Below are 27,802 nucleotides of genomic sequence, written 5' to 3' on the forward strand. Positions count from 1 at the left end.
TTCTTCTGGAAAGAGTGGTGAGGTTTACCCCCTCTCCTTTAAAACAGAAATAAAAACAGGCAGGACTTAAACCCCCTGTAAGTGACAGGATCTTGTGGGGTGTTATAGGCAGCGGTCATGAACACACTTTGGCCTTGTGCCTCCACAGTCTGTCTTTGCTTTCTTCAGTTCTTTTGTATTGCCTGGCTCCAGTGTGCTGGCTTCACAGTACCGAGCAAGAAAGGGAATAAATAAGCACTCCCAACATTTCATGTGCCCCAAGCAGAAGCTGCAGCATGCAGACTGGTGAAGAAAAATGCTATTAAAAAAAAATAAAAATGCACAAAGCCTCTTCTCTTCTTATTTGCCACATTTATTTTTTTTTTCTCTCCATAGCCTCAGAGATAATACTTTTTTTGAAGTACATAGTGAAGTCAGCAAATGGCCCTTCTCTCATTGAGATTGTTTCATTGTGAAAGGAAATGCTCACAGCTTGAAGAAAAAGAGCATTTTCCTTTCCTCCCTTTAGCCCCAAACTCATATTATATAAAACCATGGTGCTGCTGTTAGCTGAGACTAGAAAGAATTCCCATGTTGTCCTGTAGTAGCCAACCACTACAATCTGCAAGAATTTGAATGTTAGTCTTAAAAGTTTTAACCCTTGTGGCCTTAAATGAGCAAAGGACACTCTGCAGATTATTTGGAAGTATGGAAAATTACAGGTATTCTTCTGAGAATAAGTGTATAGACTGCTGCGCCAGTCAGTCTCTTCAGAGAAAAAAACTGACAAACATGTCCCTGTCTGCAAGAGAGATTCCTGGCATTTGTCACAGTTTGAGCCACAATGATGTCAAATATTTGCCAAAAGTTTCCTCAGATGGTTTGGAAAGCTAAATCCTTTACATTACAGTCTTGTTTGTTTGTGGTATATTTTAGCATATGAAATATGATCGTTGGGAGTCTGAAAGGGGAGGGAACTGACTAGACTCCCAAATATTAAAAGCTTGAAAATAATTCTGTTTCTCTTAAGACTGCTCAGATCAAAATAATAAAGAACATATGTAAGTCTTGGTATTAGAGCTGGAGTTTTATGTTGAATAATCATAGCTTGATGTGTCATGGTTTAAACCTGTGTTTCTTTTGGAGCAGAAAGAAGAACTTTCCAATGGGACATCTGAATATTTTACTGAATCTGCCGAGAACAAGAAGCTTAAGATGAGTCTGAATGAACAAATAAAGCAAGACATCTTGAAAGAAATGTATATCCTTATTCTTTCTAAGGGGTTAGATTTATAATCTGGTAAAATTTGGGTAAATAGAATCTAGGTTATGTAATAGAACTTCAAATAATATAAAATTATTGTTGTTGTTTTGTATGGTGTGAAAAAAGCTATTACAACCCACATAGATATCTCACTTAGTGCTAGGCAGAATCAAAATAGGGTCTTTTTTTTCCTTGAATGAAGCTCTGAGCCAAAGTTCATTTCACAGTCTGTGTGAAGTCTAGATTTGTACGTGACATGCTGCCGAGGAGTGTTTACGTATTGACACTCCATCTGGTCCCTTGTGATCCCATTTTCCTATATAACTCCTTTTAGAATATCATCTACTTGCATTACCTAAGTCCTTCCCAGATGAACGGGCTTGATACTAGATGAGTAGTGGTTAACTTTAAAGTAATGCTTTGAAATGTCCTGGGAAAAATTCCAGAGGAACATTCTAAAATAGAGATTAGGAACTCTCACACAGAGACGCACACGAGGCCTCTCCCCGCCTGCCCCCCTCTATTCTTTAGATGTGCATTATGCATGTGAGTATATGGGAATGGTTTGAAATCATTTAGGCACTTATGAAATACTATTTTATCTAGCCAGTTTGGGAAGGAATTCAATATGCTTATGCCGTGTTGACCTTTAACATCTGTAATGAATCCAGTTCTGCCTCTTGGAATAGAATGTGAACTCCTTCATGGCTTAGTCATTAATAAATAGGGTTCCCCTAGTGCAGCGGAAAATCAGACGGATAACGCTTGATATTATCCACAGCAGACAAGCATTACTGCTTGTCAAGATGGTGTACACTTTTTTTTTTCCACATATAAAAAGGGGGTTGCCCTAGTGGTGTTTCAGAGTTTGTAAGGGCAGATTGAGGCAGTGAAGTATCTTTTTTTAAAATTTAAAAACAAAATTATTTTTTTTATTGCAGTGTGAAAAGGACAAAAACAAGTAAAAGTAGCACAAGTAAACCTCAAATCAGCAAGGACTGCAAGGAAGTGGCTCTTGGCTCAGTGGACTCACAGACAGGGAACAGAAAGAAGGACTGTCAAACTGCTTTCAGTCCTCAATCTGAAGTGAAATGTAGGAGTACAGGACTGCTAAAGGACTGCATAAATACAGCTGAGAGCAACTTGGAGCTTCCTGGTTTAGAGCTGGAACACTATGTTAATCAGAGACAGCCGGATAATGTTAGCAGCCAGCAAAAACCTCACTGTGTGGAGCAGTTGAAGATGAGTCTTCTAAGCGAGAACCCCCCTTGTAGCTCTGAGTCAGCACTGTTAGGTCCAAAACAAAGTCGGAAAGTGATGAAAACACAGGCTCAGCAAAAGAGCTGTGATGCAGAAGAAAAGTTAGAGCACTTGAAAAAAATATCCTCTGAAGAAGGGACTTCTTCAATTTCTAGCAATACCAAAATGAGTAAGCTTGATGATGATTGTTCAGGTCTATTCCTGGAGAAGAAGACCCCACTGAATTCCAGGTTGTTTTCTAAGCAAGACATGGTAAAGACTGTGTCTGATGAGGAGTCACTAACTTTGGAAAAAAAACTCTCCAAGCCTCTTTCTGAGAGGAACAACATAGTGCAGACAAAACAAAATGAGCCAAGCACAACTGCTGAAGAATTGCCTGTGATGCCATCATCTTGTTTAGAACTGCAGCCTGTGTCTTTGGTGAAGCTTAGCCAAAAAAGAAAACAAGAAGCTGAAAATGGTCTCAGGAAATTAAAACTGCGAAGGCTTAAGAAGTCATAAAATCCAAAATACTACTGTGATGGCATGGCTGGACAGACCCATTTGTCTTTAGAAAACATATGCAAAAAGTAGGAAGCAATTAAAAATAATGAAAAAGTCAAAATTAGATAAAACTCTTTAAAGAAAATTCAGTTAACTAAGTTTCTAACTCGTTTGGAACTATAATAGAGATAATTCTGTTAAGTCTTTAGAAAGTAGACATTAATATTGTACAAACCAGTTGTAGTCTTTGTAGAGAGAAAAGTCTCTTATGAAATAATATTTACTAAGCAAAATTTTAGATCTGTGTATGTTTTATTACTGTTAAAAAGTCATATTAGCTGATGACAGCAAAAGTTAAAACCACTTGATCTGTTAGCAGCTGCAGTTAGTGTTTTGCTTGTTTCAGAACAGAGTTTATTTTAGTAAAATTAATTATTTCTCTGTGTCAGGAAGTTTATGGTTTATTCACATGATCTTTACAACAGTAAGGAGAATTGAGCTTATTTAAAATAAATCTTCATTCAGGATTTAATGATGCTGATAATTCCAGGCCCACCTTTTCACTTGGGTTTCAAAATAACTTCAATTTCTGCTTGTGCAGGTTTGGTACAAACATTTATTTCTTACCTATGTTGTGGATACAAGTGATCAAGGTCTTCGGGAGAAGGAAGATTAGCTTTATACATGCAGTCACCTGGATGTGCAAGCACGGATTACTATTGGGGAAAGTTCATACATAAACATACATACACTTCTTCATGCATTCATGTTTCAAAATCAGGCCTTGTTTGTGTGCAAGGACTGTTCTTCATGTGTTAGCAATACCCAAGTTCTTATTTTAAGATAGAGGTAATTTTTAACCACACAGGGCTTTTTAATACGACTTTTGTAACTTGTATGCTAATACTCTGAGGAAATGCAACTTTTTATTCCATACTTATCTTTTAAAAATGTTTAAAATAAAATTATAAGAAATTTTATTTCATCATTCTCTGCAAATCATTGTGACCAGAGACATTTTGTGTGAAGCGATTGAGAAAAATTTTACTGACTGGATATCCTCATGTAGCTACAGAGGAAGATTCACACCCATCTGCATTAGAGTTGGTAGTGTAATGCAGGTACTTTTGAGAGTTAGTAACTTGGCAATTGACAGCAAGACACTGTCAATTCAACAGGATCTTTCTGCTATAAATAGTTTCTACTTTTGCTATAAATGAGAAAGATTCTGCATGTAGCAAGTGCCTGTTAGAAGACATTTTCTCTTTTTGTATTTCAGCCTGAGTGATTTTTGTCACAGTGTTTGCAATGAGATTGCTAATGCTTACTAATCTTCAGGCTCTGCAAAATGGTCTTTCCAAGTGACAGCAAAACCAAGACCGCAAATGGACCTGAGTTTGGAGGAAGAATAGCCTGAGGTATGTTTAATGTTGTCTTTTGTATGGACTTGAGATACTGGGCCAGGAAGGGAGTAAAAAACACCTTTTTGATGAGCTTAAAGGAGGTTTGAAGACATTTAATTAAATATTCAAATAATAAAAATTAATTATTATTAAAATAGAAACAGAATAAATATTTAGAAGTAATGAATGTTATTATTTAATAATAAAAAGCATACTTTTTACAAGGATGGGTAGTGGTAGGTCAAGAAGTAATGGTTTTAAGCTGAAAGTAGATAGATTTAGATGAGACATTAGGAATAAATTCTTTACTGTGGGGGTGCTGAGACACTGACACAGGTTGCCCAGGGAAGCTGTGGCTGCCCCATCCCTGGAAGTGTTCAAGGTGAGGTTAGATAGGGCCTGGAACAACCTGGTCTAGTGAGAGGTGTCTCTGCCCAAGGCAGGGGGGTTGGAAATATATGATCTTTAAGGTCCCTTCCAGCCCAAACCAGTCTCTGATTTATCTGAAAAAAAAAGAGTAATTAAAGTGGAATAATTTGATAGTTTATATTAAAGTGTTAGCATAGATTTTCTGGGTGGCTTCTCAAAGTTCTTACAGTAAATAAACTCATAAAGAATGGTATAAGCATATATTACAGACTGCAACTTTAGATTTCCATCATTTCTACCTTGCTTTTCCTTGGATCTTTGTGACAGTGTTCCTGATTCTGACAGATACCTATAGGAGAGGTTTAGAGGATTATGCATTAACAGACCCATGTTGTGTTTATAAAATCACTTAACATACTTCATTTCCCTCTGGTTAGGAAAAAGACCTTATGCTTGATTTTGCAAACTGTTGAGCACACCAATTATATCGGTCAGTAAAAATTCTGGATGGCCTTGAGCAAGTACACTCCAAACTGTTTCTGCTAACAGTTTTGGATTCTGAAGCTTCCCTCCTTTTTGTCTCTTTTGTCTCCTATTCTGTTTAACTTAAGTATTAGAAACCACAGGGCAAACCACATACAGTTTGTATCATCCTATTGGTTGTTATATATAGTTCAACCTTATAATTATAATTAATATTTAACCTTAACTGAATAACATCCCTGCATGCACCATTACAAATGAATGTCATACATTTATAGGGAGCTTGGGTAGATTAAACCATTGTCTGTGTAGCTATGGACACTTGTTTTTTTCTTTAGGATATTTTGTTATGTTACTTAAAATGCCTTTTTCCATCACCACACTGATAGCATGGGAACAGAACAGTGAAGGGCTAGATCAATTAAAGGTGCTGAAGCCTACAGAGTCACAACAAATTCAAGTGGACTTTCTCAAAGGTGTATATTTGCATCGTTCTTACTGTAATTACTGACTTGTTATGTTCCTCATCTCTTTGTAGCTGCGTATTTCGAGGTGAGTTACTCAAAAAAGTCTCTTGGATCCTCTCAGAAATGCTGTTATTCAGGGAAAAAGCTTTGAATTTGTGGTCATTTCTGGGTTTCTAGATGGAGTCGCTGCTCAAAGCTATTCTTGCTTTTGTCTGTTCAGAAAAGCAGGACTATTGTGAAAGTTTCCCTTTTGGAAACCTTATGAGCACTTTACATGCTGCTGTGACATCCAGGCTGTGTGGTTACAATGTGCCTCCTCTAGCTCTGTACATTGAGCCCAAGGTTGTCTTCTTAGTCTTTGCATTTTTCTTTATCTGCAATCCACCTGCACCCAGATGACTGGCAGAGGTGTGGGCTGACAGGCTCTTGAACCACAAACCTGGTTTCCTAACAGAGGTTTAGGAATTTTAAAAAAACGTCATTTCAAAGACAAACAAAAACAACAACAAAAAAAAAACCAAAAAGCTGGAAACTGAGCTAGAGTAAAACTACCAGTTTGCAAGTCTTGGCTGTGGTGTTCTATTACCAGTTTGCTTCTGAGCAGCACTGGCATATCCTTCTGTTAAAAGTAATAAATATTTAAGGCTCTTTTGTGTTCTGAAACTGCCATTGAAGCACAGAAACAATTTATTTCATTATTTTTTTTTCTTTTGTGTTTGCTTGCTACTTTGGGGTTTTTTTTTTTAATTTTCAGAGCTTCTTTGAACTCTACTGAAATATGTGTAGATCTGAGACTGGCTGAAGAGCTCACATTGAAAAATACTTTTGTCTGAAAGAGAAATAACTGTCTGACAGCTTTGGTGCTGGTGTTGTGTTTGGGTTTTTTTTAATGAATCATCTGGTTAATTTGGTCTGTGCTGTTTGCTGATAGTGAAACAGTCCTTTCCTAGCCAAACACTTTCTAATGTGTGCAGACTATTGCTTCCATTATTCTTTACATCAAAGCATTTAAAAAATATTTGTTTAGTGGACCTTTGTGTTCAAACACACATCAAAAGCTAGACCAGCCTTTTGCATATTTATTTCTAGAGAGGAAGCAGACTGATGGAAAATCTCTCTTGCCCAGTGTTGATTGGTGGGATGGTTTTAACTGTCTCAGGAGTTATTCTGAGTAATAAGCTTTGTGCTAGTTGTGATATTATCTGTCCAGTTGTAGTTCTGCATATCAGGGTCTAGAGTGAGTGTGTTATTAGTTGTGTGGCTGCATTTCTCTCTTAGACTTGACATGCATCATTTCAAGAGCACCTGTTGTTTGGTTTTATTTTTTAAAAAAGGAAAATGTTAATAACCAAAACTTTCCTGGCTACAGAAGGTTTTAGCCAAGTGAGGTGAAAGTAGCCTTCTGAAAGGTGTTTATTTTGTTAGTGTGAACTTCCTTCCCTCTTGCTGCTCTGCGCATGGGTCACCTTGGCTGTTTTAATTGACATTTTTATAACAACATCTCATTGGCTTTTGACTGGAAAATGGATCCTTTTTAAGGAAGAAGATGGAGGAAATATTTTTTGTTTCAATTGAAATAAGAGAGATGTAAAATGTAGTTAAACTCTCTCTGATGGCATGTTATGAGTAGTTATCTCCTCACTTTATCAGTATCTAATAAAAGGTTTAATACTGTGTTAAAGCACTCTAATGCAGCTTGAGCAAACAGAGTTGTTAATATTGAGAGTCTCTTAGCTAGCAGTGGGAAGTGTGGGTTGGCCTCAGAAATTAGCTTTAATAAAAGCCACTCCTTGCTTCTTTGCTTTCTGTTTTTTTCTTCTCTAATGAGCATTAACAAGCATGCAAACCTCTGTGCAAAAAAGATGTGGGATGGGGGAACAGCAGCACACCAAGCCTTTCATCAAAGGGATATCAAAGCATTCTGCAGCTGACCCTGGGAGCGGTATGAATATGCATATTTTGACAGTTGGGGCAGCACTGAGGGTAAGCAATTTCTTCAAGGTGAAGCAAGCTGTTTAGGGAACTTATACTGCAGATTCTTTCGTCAGCTTGTTTCAAGTATTTTTGAACGCAGTTCTCCCATCTTCTTCACCTTTTATTTATATTATTTTTTAAAAAATACATTTTTAATTAAAATGAAACCCTGGTAGCTCATCCTTTCCACAGCAGCAGTAAGTTGACATTTTTATGCAGAGCCTGTTTGTTTGTGTGGTGTTGGTTACACTGAGAAATTGTAAAGGAGTTCTGAAAATGATGTAGTGTCACAAGGCGTTTCAGCTGTAACCTGGAAATTGTCCAGGGAATTAACAGCCACCCTCCTACCTCCTTAACTACCCATTTGAATTATTCCATGGCTGGGAATTGGTTCGAGAGCTGACAGTTCACCCTTTTTGAATGAGAATTTGACTGACTTGCTCCCATTCTGTCAAAGTTAGATCCTTTAATACACCTGAGACACAGTAGTATCTCATTGGTAGGAGCTGGTAATACCTAGCTCCATACCTGCTGTATTTGCTGCCAGAATAATTGTCTTTTCGATTTATGCATCAGATTTTTTCTTTTTTAAAGTATCTTGAGCTCTGATTCTAGCAATGGGCATGCCCCTTTTTAGTATTAGTATTAATACTAATATGATCTCATAGTCTTAGAATTAAGATAATAGAGATTTACTTCTCCCCCCTGTAGAGAAACTGGTTGAAACAATTAGCACATCACAGAGAAGGTGCTCACTGGAAAATGTGGGCTGGAGCTCAGATGCCCTGTCTGATAGCACAAGGCTCCAGTGCTGCCCTAGTGCTAGGGAAGCCATCTGTTGAACCTCCAGCTGATGGCCAACAGACCGTACAGAACCTTCACTGCTTTCCATCTCCTCACTTCCAGAAACTGGAATTAATCATTGCTATTTTACTAGTTTTTTCCTCTTTTGGCAACAATAGCTACCCTTTAAAAGCAAACTCTGTATGCACTGGGAAGCAGTAATCATGATGGCCACCGGTGTCAGTACTGAAAAAGAAGAAGTTGAAAAAATCTTCAATATGGTTAAATATTCTTGCTCCATTTAGAAGGGGAGGGGGAGCTTATGCAATCACTTCAATCTTCTGGGGAGGAAAAGGCTGAATTTGGTACTTCCCTTGTCAGAACTTCTCATCTTTGTGTACACTAATAAAAAACATTAAGCCTCTGCCTTGTGACTTGTTGCAGAGGGACTCTGTAAAGGGTTGGAGTGTTGACCTGGGCCCCTGGGTGGCTGAAGACGCCAGGCCAGCTTCAGCTCCATGGCTGGAGCAGCGAAATCCTGTGGTCTGCAAGAAGCAATGTAGAGTGTAGCCATGTGCATTTTCTAGCTTGGCAGAGAGCTGATAAGATACTATTAACTCTTGCTGTGTGTCAGCTGGTGTAAGAACAAGCTTTGTGTCGGTGGGAAGGAAAACTGCTTCATCAGCAGAATTGCTTGAGGATGCTCACGTTTAGGCCCTGAGCTGGTTCATGTTACTCACTTGGGAGGCTGCAGATGCACAAGCACTACCTGGCTGTCTCTTGCTCCTATTAGCAATGCAGAAGGAGCAGTTCCCAAGGCTCTTTCCCCCAGTGACATGAATATATTGGCATTGGGGCTGATGTAACATGCACCATCAGCACCTTGTTGCAACTTCCCTCTACGTAAGATGGGTCCTTTCTGTGCGGAGGTGCAGAGGCTTTGATGTGGCTGTGTTCAGCTTGAGCTGGACCAAACCCAGATTTGACAGGTTCAATCAGCTGTGGGTACTGCAAAGCAGAGGGCGGTGAGTGGGCTCATTTTGTTCTGTTTTAAAGTTCCTGTGATTAAATGGCAGCTCAGGAAGCACACAATTTTCAGTTCTTAATGAACAAGGATCCAAAGAACAAATACACACCAGCAGCAGGAAATGTATCCTCACTAAACAGAACATATCTTCCTAGAGTAGTAACCTGTGAAGTGGCAAAGTATAATTTCCACAAAAAAAAAATGTTCCTTGCTATTTTAATAGGAAAGCTTTAAACTTCATGTTTGTTTATTTTCATGACAATGGAAGACACCCAATACAGCAACCCCAGCTTGGTAGTAGTTCTGGCCTTTGGAAGGCTGGTTTTGTTTTTAATTCACTCATGTAAATTTTGAAGCTACCACTGAGATATGAGGATACAATTTAAAAATATCATTATAGCAATTTCACAGAATCCTCTTCCCTCCCCTTGTACAACTCGAGTGGCTCTAATTTGATGTCACTATGAGATAGTGATGAAATGAGTTCTATGGGAAAACAGGTTGTGTATGGAGAAACTCTGCAGTGACAAAACCTCTGTGTGGTCAGTATGGCAGCATGTAGCACAGGAAAGGCTGGAAAGACAGACACAGATATTGTGCTCAGAGCTTTGACAAGTCTTGAAGCTTGAGGAACCCAAGTTTTTCTTTACAATGAGTCTTCAGAGATCTCAACAGCTTTATCACTCTCTTGCTGTCTGTAATTAGTTTGCCTCACTAGGTTTCAAAGTAGCCTGTCAAATAGATGCTCCCAGGACTAGCAAAGCTTATTTTTTAAAAAATTATTGTTTTCCTTAAAAAAGGTAATTTATCTTTCTTTTGACAAATTAAAGTATAACTGTTTCAGACATTTAGAAGGGGTGGTTCATTTCTGCATTGTTGAATTTGAGACCTATGTGAACAGTATCCCTCAGGAAAAGGGTTATTTCAGTATTAGAAGTACAGAAAAGCATTCAGTTAATAGCCTTTGTGCTTCTGAGGCAGGTGGAAAATTATATTATCTCTAAGCAGTGTTTTCTGATATGACATTCGTTTTATTATAGATTGTAGAAGTCAGGGAGCAAAGGGAAATAAATAGTTATGGGATTTTTTTGATGGGGAATTATTGAAATGTTCAGATGAAGCTGATCATGTTGACTTCCCAGGCAGCAAACTAATGATTCTCCAGTACTTAAGTTATGTGGCATGTGAGTGTGAAGAGTGAGAGCAGTCCCCATGTCAAGGCAGTGCAGAGGCAAGTTACAAATCTCCTTTTAAAGGGCGTTTGAAATAAAAAGTAACACTAAATAGATTTTATAGATTTTTTTTTTAGATCACTGTAAAGCAGGTACAGAATGGAGCATGTCTCACTATCAGATGAAGTGTTCATTGTATTCATATCACAACAATCCTTATATAAAGTATCTGCATTTACAACAACCAAAACACAGATGGAAAGGCCTAATCTTGCAGTGTGCTGGTTTCAGAAGAAAGACTAGCAGCAGCCTGACCCTATTTTATATTATTTTTCAATTGAGTTTGTTACACAGTTAATTGTTCCTTCAGATTTCTCCCAACCCCTTACCAGAACAAAGTTGCAGATTCATCAGGAAAGCATGCTAAAGAGAAACACACAGTAAGACAGCCAACCCATGCCACCACACGCAGCCCCTCCTAGCTGGGGATGGCTGCATTAGTTAAGCATTAAAAGCTGTTGATGAATATTTTAACCTTTTATTTTCTGCTTTACAAAGCACTTTTTGCCCATTAGGAATCAGTAAAATCTATGGATCCTTTCCCATCCAGCTCAGCAGTTTGTATCTTGCCTAGCTACTTAGATTTGGTTACTATCTGGTGGTAGGTATATAGCTCATTGGCCCATGCAAAGGAGACATGTTGCACAATTCCAGTCACATTGTCATCCTGTTAGAAGTACACAGAGGGACACAAGCCAAAAGACACCCAGAAGAAGGGACATGCTGCTTTCAAAGCTCTTTGATCTGATTGGGAGCCAGAGGAACATGTAATAATAATTTGACAAGAACTGACTCCACCAAAATCAGCAGCAGGTCTGGAAACGTAAGCCGACACCTGCCCCTGTTTCTCCACTACTGCCTAGTCAGGAGTGGCTCCGAGCTCAATAATCTCCACGCTCTTTTATGTTTTCATACAAAAAATTTAATAAATATTACTTTTCAAGATTTATTGCCAGGAACAACACATCAAAGATGCATTTTCATATAACACTAATATCACAATACAAGGTATCTTCAGGATCTCAATGGTTAACCACCGAGATTACTATGTTTATAAGCCTTTTGATCTTAAACGTCGTAATAGCACTTTGATTTCCTCACTTGTTAAGGCGGGCAGTGTAATCTATGGCAAACCTACACAGTGATCTTACTGGACATTCTACTGTTCAAGTATTCAACAACTAGCTTATTAGAATACTCCCTAAATGCAGTAGATTACAAAAAAAGTCAAATCTACAAGTGGTTCAGTATTACATATTCATGGTGAGAAAAAAAAAATAATCAGAATTTACAAAATAAGATTGCTGTGTTTCCAACTTCACACGCTAATTTGATATTTTAATTACATGCAACCACTCACATTTCATCTACAAAAAGTAATAGCTCAATTTTGTTCCCTTAAACTGCTTCTTAGCAGATTATCTGCCTGTCACTCGTTTTTCAAGTCTAAAGCAGCAAAAAAATTCTTCTAGTCTAATTACCTAAACTGCCTCAGTCAGTACTTACAAATAGTCTTTAAGTGATACTATGGAAGGTGTTTCAAACTTTTGACATTGTACAAAAACCAGCATCAAGGCATGAAAGCCCATCCTATTAAAAATAAACTATTTTAGAACACCTTAGTTTTGGCATATAGGCAACATGTAACAAGAAAATAAATTCAAAATAGAGAAGCCACAAGCTTATGATGCTATCAAAAACCTTCAACTCTAAACACATACATATAAATAAAAAGGAATGATATTTTAAGGCTCTTGATTATTAAGTTAATAAATCAAATATACACAGTGATTAATAAAAAAGAATTATTTACATATCTATACAAACTTCTATTTTTGACACATTTTCCTCTTTAAATTCTTCATTTACCAGCAACTGCTGACAAGTTCCCCCCACCCACCCCCAACAAAAATACAATAAAAAAATAAATAATAAACTTATTTGTGATAGTTGCTGTGGTTCCGAGCTGCAAAGGCACTTTCAAATACAGAACTAGTTGTACGTCACCATAAAACCAATATACAAAAAACTCAAATTCAATAAATATAAATAAAATGTATTATTCTAAAGAAACTGTATAAATCGGGACATCTGGCAGAAAAAAAAAAAATTAACACTAAGGAAGAGTAATAAGGCTATGTGATACCTTATGAAACGTTTCCATGATGTATCAGCTACAGCTGAATTTACACGAGGGCACTTTTGACTAGTTTTGCATAGATGTGAAATGCAGCACTTGGTATTCCAGCCAACCACAGCAACTATCATTGCCAGTGTAAGCCAGCTTGTCAAAACTTAAATTAACACAGGGATTCTAAGTAAATAATAGCCTTAGACTCAAATATTACACAACAGTTTAAGAACTACAAGCTCTTGAGTGCCTTTATAATGGTATTTAAAGGCCCTGCATGGCAGCACCCCACTGTCTGCTATACAATGTACTCCATTCGATTTAGGCTTTGTGCACTTTCCAAGTCTCTGTTGTCCTGTTTATTTGTCCAGTTCGGGTGTTTTGTAGGTGTGCTGTTGGGGGGCTTTTCATCTCTGTCTACCAATGTGTACACTGGCTGCTTGGCAAATCGGGCCTTCTGCTGGTGTTTGTCCATGTCGTCTTCCTCCACCTCTGAATTGTGTGTCCTTATTTTGGCAATTTTGGAGTTCTTGTTTTCGTAGTCTTTGATCGGGACAGTATTTGCTCCATGTTTCTCAATGGGGTTTTTGATCTGATTCAGCTGCTCCCTCACGTTGTTGGTAGTGTTGTCATCAGACGCTGTGTGAGTGTGGCTGCTCTGCTTTCTGCGCTTTTGGATGCACCAATAAAACACAGTTACCAGACAACAGATCCAGGCTACTGTTAGGACCGAGCTCAGTAACGGCACCAAGAAATCTGGAAGAGAGATGAGACCAGTTAACCCTGCTGCAAACCAAGTGTTCCAGTCCAGCCTTTCTATAAGGAAAACAAGTCTCAGTTCTTATTTTTGCTCTGGGGTCCAGATGGTAACGTTAAGGACAATCCAGGCTCTTTTAGAATAAGGGGTGTCTAAATTGACTTTAGGTCTCTATAGTACTGCCTGGTGGCCCTGGTGGAAAATTTCTTCCTTCTACACACAGAACCAGTCACTGTTGGCTTCATTACCCTGCCCTGGCCTCCAGCTTGGAAGGAACATCTCCTGGCCCGAGGGCAACTGCCTCCATACCCACCAGGATCCTTTCCCTCCTCTCCTGACCTGGTAGCTGTCAGTGAACTGCCAGTGCATGCCAGCACTGTGAGGACAGCTGCTATGGGACACTTCTAACCTCAACACTGGATTCTTCTCATCTGGCCTGTGGCATCACCAGGGAAATACACATAACTTTCTGAGCCAGACAGAGTGGCATCACGAGCTTCCTTCTTCCTTTTTTCTCTCCATCAAGAGGGGTGAAGAGTAGCAGCCCTTTTAACAGGTTAGGCCACTGTTTTAGAGCACTTTTAGAACTTTTGGGGTTTTTTTTTCAGTAGTTAGAATGTGATCAAAGTCTCCTTACTGTTCCCAGTTGACAGGGCCAAGAGGCAAAGATTCCCACACTTGCTACAAGCCTTAAAAAGTAGGAAAAGCTTCCCCTGCTTTGAAAGTCACGTTCCTGCTGTTCTGGTCATGGCAAGCATATGAATTTTTGGAGCCAAGGAAAAACTTACCCGTTTTGTTTTTCACTGGTCGCCGCTGCACTCTGACTTCTGCCACCGCAGCAATTAGCGTGTTGTTACCATCGCGCTTACTGACAAGGTCAATAATCTTATCTGTGATGTCTTTGATTGGGTTTTCATCTTCCCCTATATCTTCTGCAGACTACAGAAGAAGCCATATGATTAATGCCAGATCAGATGCATGGGTAATGCGCTATTTATAAACTTTCACAATCAGTTAAGGCTCTCAGTACTTTTAATACTTAAAAAAACCACCAGAAACAAGCAACAAACTCAGCTATGGGCAGAAACTAATAATGCAGTATTTTTGTCCTCATCCTTACAAAAAACAAAACAAAACCACAACAAAAAAACCCCACCCTAAAAACAGTGCTCAGGAGGGTGTAACAGAAAAACTTTTTACTACCCGATTATAGTTGCCACCAGATGGTAGTTTTCAGGTACGCACATGTGACCAGGATTTCTTCCTTGGTCTTAAAGGGAATTGGGATGGAAACTAAACCATGAGAAGTGCTGACAAAGCCAGGAATTAAATTTTCTATGGAATCCACATGTTGCACACATCTCCAAGCAATTACATACTAAGACATTTAAAAATATTCCAGGAATACTTACAATAGCAACATGTATTTCATTATTTGCCAAGTGTGAAGGCTCACAGGTAATATAGATAGAATACTCAACAGAAACATTCTTTAGAATATTCAGATTCCTCAATTCACTGCAAATGTGCTCTGTGGTAAGCCCCTGGAGGAGACAGAAAAGGTGTTTGCTTCTTAAATATATATGCACAGAAACACAGAGATACAAGACATTGTATTTTTGCCCTGAAGCAAGAGTTCTCAAGGGAAGAGGAGGTGGAATTCCCTCCAATCTAGCTTTTGTTCTTCTCTGAACTCAACAGCATTTACAGCAGGAGCCAGTATTAGTCCTCCTATACCTTCTATTTTCTTTGGTAATAAGGGAGCATCAGCTTTTACTGCACTTTCACTCGTCAAAACAGTGGTTTAGTGCTGTGGGAAGCAAACATGCACGTGGCCACAGCACAGTGAGCTGTGTTCTGCTACTTACTGGTGCCATCATTTCTTTGTTAAAGGTAAAGGTGATGTTGGCACAGTTGTCTTGGTAATAAGAATCAGAATTGCATTTGGTCTTCACAGGCTGTTGATTGGAAGGCCAACATTCACCCGCTGCAGCACAAGGGCGAGTGAAACAGTGGTCTTCCTTAACAGGAACACAAGCATGTCCAGCCGGGCATTCGTTATGGCCTTTGGCGTGTATGACACAAGGTCGAGGACCACACCAAACCTAGAAGAGATTAACACCACTAAGCCACTGCTGGTTAAGGACAAAAGACTGTATAACCCAAACCACAGCACAGCTGTACCTTAGAACAGGTGACTTTTCCATTCAAACACTGGCAGGTATTACAGTCATCATCCCACTTAGCCCCATCTGGCATCACTCGCACACTGGTAATGCAAGGCCTTCCTGTAACTGAATTGAACACAATGATAAACTTAAAACAGGAAAAAAGAGAAAAAACCTTCTTTCCTCAACTTATCTAAACTTAGTGACAAGTTTGCTTCTTCACTGAAGATGGATACTTACTTTAAAACTATGACAAATAACCTCCCCCAAGGCCCCCATACAACCACAAATCTATTAACATGCAATTACACAGATGTTGCCACACGCATTATGACCAGTTATGGCATCTGGAATACCTTCTTGGCATCCTGGGCCACTACGACCTGGTGGGCAAATGCAACGGTACCCGTTAATTTCATCTACACATGTAGCTCCAAAGGCACAGGGTGAAGACTGACATTCATTGATATCTGTAAAGGGAAGGAGGGGAAATTAAAAACAAAAAATTACTCTCTACTATCCTTTTATTTTGTCAGAAAAAAAATTCCAACAAAACACACAAGAGATTTGCCTGTTGGGGCTTTATTTTCATTCTCTAGTGTCTACCTGAAGATAGACTCTTATTAGCACCACCACTATCATCTCAGAGTAAGTTCTTTGAAGCTTTTGCTGTCTGGCATTGAAAGATCAAAACCTGACCTCTATGGCTACTGAAGCTTTTCAAGGACAAGGACACATTCTTCACACAAACACCCCTCTCCTTTGGCACGCTCCAGTTTTGTCCCTATACTATGATCCTTCAGCTGATGACAATGTTAAACCCCTTTCCTGTACTGCTGCTATGAAGCTTCTATTTCCATGGCTGTTATTAAAAAAAAAAAAAAAGAGGGTTAGTGTCCTCCTACCTGTAATTATTATTAAATTACAGGGAAGTGCATCCATCACCTGAGGGCTTGTAGGTGGATTATTAATTGACAAGGATTTTGGCTGGCACACTTTCATCTCAGGCAGAAACCTATGCCAGACAAACACATTCTAACTGGGAAGACTTCCTGAAGGGCATTCTGCCCATTGGGCTGAACCAAGAGCTTTCAGCTCTAGAACAGACTTTTAAGTTTTCTTTCATTTTCAGTGCAATTCCTGTCCTGCTCCCATCTGCCACAGATCTAAGTACAGATAGGGAAAACATGGGACATCTATCATTAATCTGATCTACCACTTAACTCAATTAAGATGATTGTCTGGCAACAAGGTTCAAGTGAGACAAAACTGAAGGCAGAGTGCCATGGACACACTTACTGATCCTGCAGTCAGGACCTGCGAAGCCTGGAGCACATTCACAGCGGTACCAGTTGTCTCCATCCACACAAGTGCCACTGTTGTAACTATAAAGAAAAGTCATTATACACATTAAAAAAAAACCTGCTACAGATAAAAAGAATCTAGAGTTCTAAAGCAACCAAAAAAAGCAAAGGATAAAAGAGAAAAGTATTAAACTTACCAAGGATGAGGACTGCAGTCATTTGTGTCTGCAAAGCAAAGACAGACAACATTAATTATGTGGACTTTGGCTAATACAGCTCTACTGTCGGTAAAGAATGGTCAGACTTCCCCTAATGCCCAAGTTACACTTAGCTCAACTTTAAGAAAAATATGCTGAAACTCTCTACTAAATTGATTCCAGGCTTCTACCACAAAATTTAACTACATTCTGGAACACATGTACACAGGAAGAGATCCTTGTAAAGAATCTAACAAGAAAAAAAAATATGGAAGCAGACAGAGCTGCTGGTAGAAAAAGAACGCGGGAGAAAACAAGACAACATCTGTCTTCACTTAGCTCATTTGCAACTTTCTCATGCCCAGGTCAAGGCTCTGTCACATAAAGTCATTAAAAACAAAGATTCAGGTGATGCTAAAGCCTACATCAAACAAGCTTTCCCTTCTGGTTTCAATCTTAACTCCAAGGGTGACAGGATGAGCTCATGTTCTCATCATGCAACACTCTGGAAAAAGTTCAAGCAGAGATGACTTACTCTGCGTACATGTGGGTCCTTCCCAGCCCTCCTTGCAGACACAAGTAAAAGAATCCCCGCTGACTACACAGGTACCACCGTTGTGACAGGGGCTTGGCAGGCAGCTGCTGTTCCTTGCTGCAACAGAAACAAGATTTGCCACTACGTTGTTAGAAAGCCATCAAAACTGAGCCAAGAGGAAAAGCTGAGGTCACACGTTCAGTGCTGCATCTGCTTCCTGGTGATTATCCAGGGTATTTACCTATGTTACAAGTGGCTCCTTCCCATCCTGCAGGACACATGCACTTGAAGGTGTCCCCTTCGTCATAACATGTTCCTCCATTGTTGCATGTAGCCTCATCGCACTGGCTGTCACCTGTGAAGAACCCAAACTATCCTTAACACCAGGGCGTTCTTAATGCAATGCAAGAAGCTTAAGCAGCCTAACAGAGCAGGCCTGTGATGTTTTGGAAATGCTGAACTTACGGGAGTGGCAGGTTTTTCCTTTCCACCCATTTTTACATTCACAGAAGAAGTCATTGACCAAGTCTCGGCAAGTTCCTCCATTGTGGCAAGGGTTTTTACTGCAGTCATTAATATCTAAATATGTTAAGGATAGAAAAAAACACTAAGCAGTGTTTACAGAATTGACACTTACTGCATGACAGGTGCTTGTCCCATCCCTAATTCTGCCCTGCGTTTCAATGATGGATTAAACACTTAAGTCAGTATTTTGAAGCTTTAAGCCCTGTCACAAAGACGACGACTATTCCACCACATTCCTCCAGTTTTTAATTTATTTTGTCATCTTGTTTCAGTAAACAAGAAGTGAAAAGACCTGCTACATAAACTATCTTGTAAGTCAGAGGTTAGGAGCCAAGTTCCTCACTCATTTTCCTGAGACTGACAAAATGCAAGCATGTTATGCAGACACACCACTCCTAGAATTGGATATACTAATGCTAAGGGTTTCTTACAGAAAGGTACCCAAAAGGGTAGAGCTGAAAACTTGAACTGTAGGAGACCCAGATTCTACTCCCAGACCAGCTTCATAACTTGGGTTTAGTTCTGATTAGCCCAGTTTATGCTGAATTGGCATTGGTTGCTGTTGTCTTAAAAGACAGTACTAGCCATTCCTTCCTGATGTTTTTGCAAGAAATGTTTCTGCTTGCTGAGGAATGGTTAACTTACTTGTTTCACAATATGTTCCTTCCCATCCATCACTGCAAATGCATTTGTAGGAGTTGATGCCATCAATACAAGTGCCACCATTTTTACAGGGGTTGCTCTCGCAGTCATTAATATCTGCAACAGTTTAGAGGAGGGGAGGATGGAAGGGGACAAAAAAAAAACAAAACAAAAAAACACACAACAAGAAATCAAACTAGAAGTACAGCTACTAGAAGGAATCATCTCATTGCAGACTACTTAATGCTGCTTCAATTTCTAAGCCCCTTTTGAGAGGAAGGGATATAAGCAAGAGGAGAAATAACCGATGAACACTGCACTAAGTGATGAGCTTGTCACTCAACAACCTGTATTAAAACCAAAAGTATCAGGAATCCTTAAGATCCATGTTAAACCCCACTATTAACTACGACAGACCTTGTATACATAAGGTTTTTAAAAACATACAATTCAAGGCCAGAAGGTTCATTACTGTGAACTTTCCCCAAGGCCTAGCAAATTCCAATCTGCCTCGCCCAAGTGGGATATGAAAACTTAAAGCAGTTCCAAGGTTCACTGTGTTACAAGAAGGAAACCTTAGTGGTCTGGGAGGAAATGGTGGGAAAAAAAGAGTAGGTGACAGTAAAACTTTTGTCTTTTCAGCTCTTACTCTCATGGCAGTAGGTGCCAGTGAATCCTTTGTTGCATTCACAGGTGAATTTTCCACCTGCTTGGCTCTTGCATTTTCCATGAGGACCACAGACATTCGAAGAAATGTAACGAACCCCCTCTGGTGTGCTGTTAGAAGCTACTGCCACAGTACAGCTGTCAATTACTGCAAAAAAAGGAGAGACCTGCATGAGAATTGCCAATTTTATTGATTTCTTAAACTAAGAGCGACATTTTCATTTGGAGTGATGAACATTTAAAAATCATACATATCACAGAATCATTTGGAAATGATTCTAAACCTATGATTTCCAATCATAGGTTGGAAAAAGACCTTTAAAGTCAATGAGTCCAACCGTAAACCTAATGGAGCCAAATATGCTTGTTGCTATAAAAGGACTATACCATCTCTTGGTGCAGAGAACTATCACAGCATCTTATCTGAGGACTGCTGGACCACATCAGTGGCCTGGACTAAATTCAGCAAAGCTGATTATTTGCTACATGTGTTTTATGTCCACATTGACATAACAGTGTCTTCAAGTAGCTGATATTTACAAATATGACTCATCTTCTGACACAAACAGAAGCACAAGGCACAGGGCAAAATTCAGCCTCTATGTATAAAGACAACTCTACTGACTACACTGCTGGAGCTGCACTATGGCTCCAGCCAGGGAAGGGGCAGAAACTATTGTCAGTCATTCCCGTTCACCTGCAAGGTAACACAAACCTTCACAAGGAGTTGTGCGGCAGTGATCTTTCAGGTGGGAGCAGTTCTTCCCTTCATAATCTTCAGGGCAGTTACAGAAATAGTCCATAGCAAGATTGAAGCACTGGGCACCGTTCTGGCAAGGATTTGGCTCACAATAATCTATGTCCAGCTGTAAGTAGTGCAGAAAGTGGAAAGGGAAATTAAAAGGGGGAGTCGGGGGGGAAAACTGGGGGGATGCGCTGAGTGAAACAGACATTTTATCATAGCTTTTTCTACGACGGGCAGATGTGGAATCTGACCTTTTTATCTGTTGCCTCAATGAATTGTTTGTAATGCACAGAGTGTAGACTTGTAACTATTTCAGCAGACAGCACTCTTGATGTTAAACAGCCACTGGGAGTTCATAGTTAGCACTCAACAAAACCTGACGTGCAAACACTTGCAGTCTGTTTAGCAAAAAGAATCCTCAGCAGCCTGTCTGGGGGTTTTTGCTAGTTTCTTTCCTACCCCCCCCTGCCAATATATATTAATCAAGCACTTTCCTGGCAGACTGACAGCGATATCAAGTACAACTTTATACTATGGTTCACTGGCTACAAGGCATTCAGTGTACAGATCTCGAGTGCTGGTAGAAACACCACTGACTGAGGGCCTGCCTTTCACCCATGCTTCTTACCTGACAGAGGTTTCCTGAGAAACCAGCAGGACACAGACATTGGAATCCATTGATTTCATCCTGGCAATGACCCCCATTCATGCAAGGGTTACTTGCACATTCATTGATGTCTTTCTCACAGTGATCGCCTGCATAGCCAGGTGAACAGATACACCGATAACCATTAACCAAGTCCTGGGAAGGAAGAGAAGGTTTAGAGTTAAGGTTTTTTTTCCTCCCTCTTGATATATTTTTACCAAAAAAAAAAAAAAAGGCAAAGCAAGAAGACACTCCAAAAAAATATATCCTCTTACTATGTCCAATACCAACATAAGATACTAGCTCAAATTAAAACAAGGCAAGAGTATTTGGGGGAAAAAATAAACACACACAAACACACCAATACTAGCTTACATTCTTCGCTTCCAGGCAGGATACATTAATCCACATTTTTAAGTGGAGTTTCTACTTTTACAGTAGGTAGTTTGCACAACAACCAGCCCATTCACTGGTGACACTGACGTGAAAATAAGTCATTTATTGCAGTTATATTTTTGGCTCCTGCTGTTCTACAGACACAACCTGACATGCTGTAGCATGACATAGGCCCTTCCCCAACTCAACAAAATGACAATTTATACCAGCTAATTGCTATTTTCCACACTGTTTGTATTTAGACTCAAACGTTTTAGTTACTGTTGCAAGTCTCAGGGAAACAAATAAAGCAAGGATGGCTTACCCGGCAGGATCCTCCATTCTGACATTGTCCACGACAGTCGTTAATATCTGCAATAAAATTAGCATGGTTAGAAGGCAAAAATGTATTTACACTAGATACAGAGTTCAAGTCTCTCTCAAACTGAACCTAGATAAACCTTTTGTCAAGCTTCCTGCATGCCTTCCTTGAGATAAGGTTATTATAATGGGTGGGAACCTTTTGCGATTCTTCTACTAGAAGCAGTGAAACTTCACATCATTGTTTTGGTCCCTTTATCAGAGTATAGCTACGTTATGGACTAATGAGTTTGATAAAATTGTGTATTTTCATTCCACACCAACTACTCCCCTTCTAAAAACATCAACCGCTGGGACTCAGAGGTTTAAATATGAGTTTAGAACTTGGAGGCATACATAGAACACAGCTGGCCTTTAATAAAACCAAGGATATACACACTTACTTATATCACAGTTGTGGCCAGACCAGCCAGTAATGCAGTCACAATAGTAGCTGCCAATCAGGTTCCTGCAGGAGTTGGCATTGACACAGGGTTTGCCCTCACATTCATTCGCATCTGAAAAAACAAGATGAATGGCCAAATGCAGGGCTTGTGGGGCAGGGGGGGGAAAGAAAAAAAAAGCCTACAGCTGGTTTTCACAGCAATCATCAGCAGTTTGTTCAGATGTAAGAGGAACTTGTAATATACAGCATGGATTAACATGACTTGAGTGAATAAAAGTCAATCTTACATCAGTCTCTGAAGTCTCTTTTCAATTTTTCTGCAATTAGAATAGACAAGCTATGCTAATAATTTGCTAATTACCCAGCCACTCATCAAGAGCAACTTCCCACACACACACACATCTCAAACAAGCATTTTGAAGGAGGAGTGATGCAGCCTGGTCATTTGGATTAGTGTGTTGCATAAAGAATGCAGACAGCTCATTCTTCGTGAGATCATCCACATTTTGGAATCCAGCTGTGAACTCCTTGGTCTGGAGGAGTTGACATGGCTGGAGAGATACAGCAATTTTCTCACAGGCTAGAGGAAGAAGTACGTGTGGGGGTGGGACTGCAAGGCACACACATGTGCCCTCCCCACTTCAGTTAATTTACTGTTTAAAGTAGGTCTCCTTAGCTTAGTTAACCATTTCCCTCAACTGCTAGCATGCACCAGCAAAACAACAGAAGGAAGCCACTCAATGCTTTGTGATTGCCTAGACCCCAGTTCTAGTGCCAGAACACATCCATATAGGTTTTGGAACCATAAATGCGCCTCATGCAAAGAGCATGACCGTTCTTGCAGGCTAGACTATGATCCCTCTTGCATTTACCTTCCCCCTCACCACCCGAGAAACAGTGGATTAAAAGGAGTTCTCACCTAGCTGGCATGTTTTGCCAGTCCACTGAGGTGGGCAAACACACTTAAATCCATCAACTAGATCTTGGCAAGTTCCTCCATGACCACAGGGATTTGGAGAACAATCATCAATATCTGTAAGGCAGAGTAAGGAGAGGCTCAGCTGTTACGAAACAGACAATGTCAGTAACTGACAAATATGATAAAAGGTGGCTGTTACTAGGACTTGCCTTGAGGAACAGAAAGACAACAGGACTTCAGTTTGGAATTTCTAGTCTACTCTGATTTCAGCTAAAGCCTCCATTTATTTTTAAAGTAGTGTGAAAGCGGGTTCAAAGCAGAGAGGAAAAAGTTAACACCTGTAGCCCTTTGCAAGTGGAAGTCAGGTTTTGATTCAGCAAGTATCTCAAAATAGTATTTTAACTACTTGCCACAACACCACAAAAATTCAGTGTTCTGCTTCTTTCAAGGAGCTGTTGGCCATTTTGTCCCTTGCATTTAACGAAAACATTGGCACAAGCAAAGGAGAAGAGGGTGCAACCATGGTATAAATTCCTGCTAAGAACCAGTTCTAAAGCTGGGAAAGGCTAAGTAGGCTGCCCTGTAAATCTTTCAGGGAACTAAAAGACTGATCTAAACCATCAAACTAGCATGTTTTTAATACAGTTTTGGAAGAACTTACTGTCAGTGCAAGTTGGTCCAGCCCAGCCAGGAGCACACACACATTCAAACCCTGCAGACGTCTCCAAGCAGCTCCCTCCGTTGTGACAAGGGTCAGAGAGGCAGGCGTGCTCCGCTGCAACGGGACAGAGCATGTCACTGTAGAGCCTACAGCGGTGTCACCAGGAGCCACCCCCCTCCTCCCTCAACAGGCTTCTACTCTGGACACACCACCATCAGCCTTGATGTACTGCACTCCTGGGAGAACTGTGAATCAAAAAGCTGGCAGCCAGCAGGAAGTCATCTTCCCTGCTAAACTCCTCAAAACTGACTCGCACCTGCCCGAGTTAGAGCAGGACAAGGAGAACTCTCTAGTGAGCAGAAGGCTGATGTTCAGAGATACCAACTGTTCAGGATGGAGTATGAACAAGCAAGTCTGGATCTCTGCATCTAGCCCTGACATCATTATTAGAAACTGACTTTTCCCCAAACTCATAAAACACATTGAAAGCCAGCCACTAAAAGATGGCAAGAATTAACAGCCAAGTGGCAGCTCAGCAGCTGCACCAAACACTCACCAATTTCACAGTTCTGTCCTGAGTAGCCCTCAGGGCAGGAACACTGATATTTATCAGGGCCAGTGTTGCTGCAGGTACCACCGTTCAAACAGGGTGGGTGGGTTCCACAGTAGTTCAGATCTGCAAGAGATGATGAGCATTACAGCCATGGTTGGAAAAGAACAGAAACATCACCACATGCACACTCTGTTCCATTACTCTAGAGCCTCTACCGAATACCTCTGCACACAGGATTATGACAGGACAAGGAAAACTTAAAGAGTATTTATGCTACCACCACCAGAAAAGCAGAGGAGACAACACTAAGTAACTGAAGGACAGAACTCCCACCATGTTTCAGGAGGCTCACTTAGCCCTGAGTGCACTCTCTCCTTGCTAGGTCTGTCAGTGTCAAGTGTCACCCATAAGATTAGCATACCTTTGTCACAGAGCTGACCACCCCAGTTGGTTTCACAGAGGCATTGCCATGGTTCAATGCAAGTGCCATGGACACATCCTGGGTGTGGAATGCACTTATCACAGTACTGGCCTTGCCATCCATACTGACACCTTCATTTAAAAAAAAATAAAAATAAATAAATTAGAAGAGAGAAACAAACCAAAACCCTGTTAGAATTACTCTGTGTACATGACTGTAGAACTCCAAAGTTTCGAGAAAGAATAGGGAGGTGGGGGAGAGAAGGGCAGGATGAGGGGAAGGGAAAAACTATTCAAGGTTTGTTTAATGGTTTCTTGTAAACAAACATTTTAGTGATTTTGCCAAGGTCTCTGTAGCCAGCCCTGAATAACTGTTCTGAGAGAACCAGCATGAGGCCATTCAGCAGAATAATACTCTTTTGGAGCCTCACACAAATGTGGCAGAGAGGGTGGGTGTACACTACAAATCAATCTCTGGACTTTGACAGGGTGCTTTATAAATTGAGGGGGGAAGAAAAAGTCAGTGGAAACAACAGTTATCTAGAAATCCTCATGAATACAGGGTTCCAGGCATTTCAGCCTGCATGGGTTTGCAGGAGGACAAACAAAACCGTAAGCACCAACTCCGAGCCCCCAGCAAGGCAGCAACAAAGCATTAGGAGTTCTCTGCTCCATCTGAAGTTAACCTTATCCTGAGCTAGAAAACATCTGCAGAAAGCATGAACTGGGGCACAGTAAGAGATTCAAGAAAACACCACACATCAGGAATTTTCATGTATTCAAAGAAGATCAGTTACTGGCATATTTCAGGGTTTGATTTACACTAACCTCTTCCCAGGGACTAACTAAAACATTTCCAATTCTGAGAAATTTCAGTGTCATGTCTGGAGAAAGTTGAAATAAATAATTTAAATAATAATCTATCAATGAGCTACCTGAATTTTATACTTAAAAGGAAGACATACATTTAAATTAAAGTTTCCTTAAGGGAAAACTCATTTTTGCTTTCCTTTAGTTCTCACTAGGAAGGCAGAACACTGATTCTTCAAATTAAAGTTGATCTATAGATAGGAACAAGGAAAACAACTCAAAGTGAAAATAAAGGTTTTGTTGAAGTACTGTATTTCATTAACAGGTCCTGAGAGTAATTGATCAGTAGCAATTAAGCACTAAGCTGTCACTAAATTATGAAAACAAACCTCATCTGTACATTAGTCATCTAAGCTTTTATTTAGAAAACCCCCCACTATTCTTCTACTGGCAATTTCTTCTCATGGGAAAAAGCTAGAAGATCTAGCAATCACACACAGCTAGTGATAAGTCCAAATTCCCTTCTAAAAATGTCAGGTGACAAACTACATCCTAATTAACTTCTTTTTAAAATAGCTATTTAAATGGCAGCCTATTCCAAGCCAATGGGAAATCCTTACTAGCTTTTATGTTAAAAAAAACAAAAAAAAACCAAAACCAAAACAACAACAAAAAAAACCCTAGCCCAACTTATGCATCTTTGTGTGCAAAGAACATGAAAGAAAACCAGATCAGGCAAAACAACCTCTCTCAAGTAGCTCTTGGAAAACCCTTCTGTATAGGGAATATAAGAAGAATGCACAAAGATCAAAATTTAGGAACATACTATTTTTCTTTTGTATTGCATTCAAAGCAACTTCTCTGTGAGCTTACACACAAGCAAAACTAAGGGACCTCACCTGCAAAAATAAGTATCCAAATAAAAGGATTTTACTCCTTACTGCCAAACCAAAGGGGTGGGTTTTTTTGTTTTCTTAAAGCTAATGTAACTAGAAACAAGTGATTAAAAAGAAATAAAAACAACACACAGAAAAAAGCCATGAGCTTTAGAGCCAAAGATACAACTTTCTTCAAACATCAGCTTCAAAGTGTAACAAACAAAACTGGATAAAGGCTATGGGCATGTAAAAAAAGTTAAGATACCAATTCCAAAACAAGATTCATGGCAATAATTCTTGTTTAATAATATGTATGTGGTAGTTTCTCATGAGAAATTTAAAGTTAGCTTTCCTTGTATAGTGATTCATAAGTAAATATGGTTTTGTTGGCTGGCCTGCATTAAAGAAAGTGACTCGCACCAGAAGGGAAAAGGATATTTTAAGAATGTTTGCAAGTTGTCTATTGTACCAGAACCCAGAGCAGTTTCTGCTGGGATGTTATTTTTAAACTGTTGCATTTGTAACATGCAGGCTATATGACTCATCAAAACTTAAAAGAAAATAAAATCTTGTTTCTGTGTTCACTTTAAAGATATTGGTCTAACTTGGCAAGCAGAAGTTATCTGAAAGCACCAGAAGGACAGCATTGTTTCAAGACTATGCAAATCAAGTGTGGGAAAGTTGCACCTTAAGTAAATAAGAGCACTAGTGCATGTCTGGGCAGTGAGTGGGAGGTAAGAGACTTAGAAAGAGAAAGGAAAGAAAAAAAAATCTGGAAACAAAGCCTGTTGTTCTGACTAGGAGACAGCAACCCCTACAAGGCATGTTTATTCTGATGACAGAAGCACAAATCACTGGTAGCCTTGACTGATATACTCCTCTTGACATCTGCCCCCCTCCAACCCTCCCCTCGATACTTCCTACTACTTGCTAGGCTTTTTTTCTTTTTTTAATTAAAAAAAGATTTAGATTTAGTATTCTGGGGGTTAACCAGCTTATATCAGTGCTGCTTAACATTAAAATCACTGAACATAAGCTGCAACAGTTCATCCTATGGCTGGACTTTCACTTTGCCGCGTCTCTTGTGGAGGATAAGAAGTTACTTCCTCTCTTATATTCACAGAATGTTCTTTGATGATTTTTTTGTTTGTTTTTGAAGCATAGAAGACAGGGATAGTGAGAAAGAATGAACCACTGTGCCTACTTATGCATCTTTCTATTATATAGTCCATCAGACACCCCAGGCTTAGGTTTCAATTCAACTACAGCTTATGTAGTAAGAAAAGCAGTTTGCTTCATGCAAGAGTTTCTAGCAGGAGAGAATTCACCAAAGTTTGTTAGACGAAAATTACTTTCTGTTCCTTCAGACTTGTGAGTTTT

General features: G+C 39.7%; 2 protein-coding genes across 2 annotated transcripts in view; one reads left to right on the forward strand and one right to left on the reverse strand.

Annotated features, from left to right (window-relative positions):
- The window catches only part of SLX4IP (SLX4 interacting protein), a 45,160-nt gene extending 42,156 nt beyond the window's left edge, over positions 1-3,004 (forward strand). The window contains exons 6-7 of the mRNA XM_010000175.1: positions 1,129-1,238; positions 2,185-3,004. Of these exons, the coding sequence (XP_009998477.1) occupies positions 1,129-1,238; positions 2,185-3,004 (930 nt within the window). The remainder of the gene's footprint in view (positions 1-1,128; positions 1,239-2,184) is intronic.
- A 9,032-nt stretch (positions 3,005-12,036) lies between these two features.
- JAG1 (jagged 1) overlaps positions 12,037-27,802 on the reverse strand; it is a 34,752-nt gene continuing 18,986 nt past the window's right edge. Inside the window, exons 6-26 of the mRNA XM_010000189.1 lie at positions 24,736-24,866; positions 24,318-24,437; positions 23,762-23,875; positions 23,101-23,214; positions 22,180-22,293; positions 21,741-21,787; positions 21,023-21,196; positions 20,365-20,515; positions 19,633-19,797; positions 18,987-19,100; positions 18,282-18,395; positions 18,058-18,171; positions 17,817-17,933; positions 17,282-17,309; positions 17,080-17,165; positions 16,137-16,250; positions 15,797-15,906; positions 15,481-15,717; positions 15,025-15,156; positions 14,401-14,551; positions 12,037-13,611 (exon numbers count right to left, since the gene is read on the reverse strand). Coding sequence (XP_009998491.1) covers positions 13,154-13,611; positions 14,401-14,551; positions 15,025-15,156; positions 15,481-15,717; positions 15,797-15,906; positions 16,137-16,250; positions 17,080-17,165; positions 17,282-17,309; positions 17,817-17,933; positions 18,058-18,171; positions 18,282-18,395; positions 18,987-19,100; positions 19,633-19,797; positions 20,365-20,515; positions 21,023-21,196; positions 21,741-21,787; positions 22,180-22,293; positions 23,101-23,214; positions 23,762-23,875; positions 24,318-24,437; positions 24,736-24,866 — 2,905 coding nt within the window. The 3' untranslated portion in view covers positions 12,037-13,153. The remainder of the gene's footprint in view (positions 13,612-14,400; positions 14,552-15,024; positions 15,157-15,480; positions 15,718-15,796; positions 15,907-16,136; positions 16,251-17,079; positions 17,166-17,281; positions 17,310-17,816; positions 17,934-18,057; positions 18,172-18,281; positions 18,396-18,986; positions 19,101-19,632; positions 19,798-20,364; positions 20,516-21,022; positions 21,197-21,740; positions 21,788-22,179; positions 22,294-23,100; positions 23,215-23,761; positions 23,876-24,317; positions 24,438-24,735; positions 24,867-27,802) is intronic.

This window comes from Chaetura pelagica, unplaced genomic scaffold (genome assembly GCF_000747805.2).
Source record: "Chaetura pelagica isolate M959 unplaced genomic scaffold, ChaPel_1.0 scaffold336, whole genome shotgun sequence".
In the NCBI taxonomy this organism is placed as follows: domain Eukaryota; kingdom Metazoa; phylum Chordata; class Aves; order Apodiformes; family Apodidae; genus Chaetura; species Chaetura pelagica.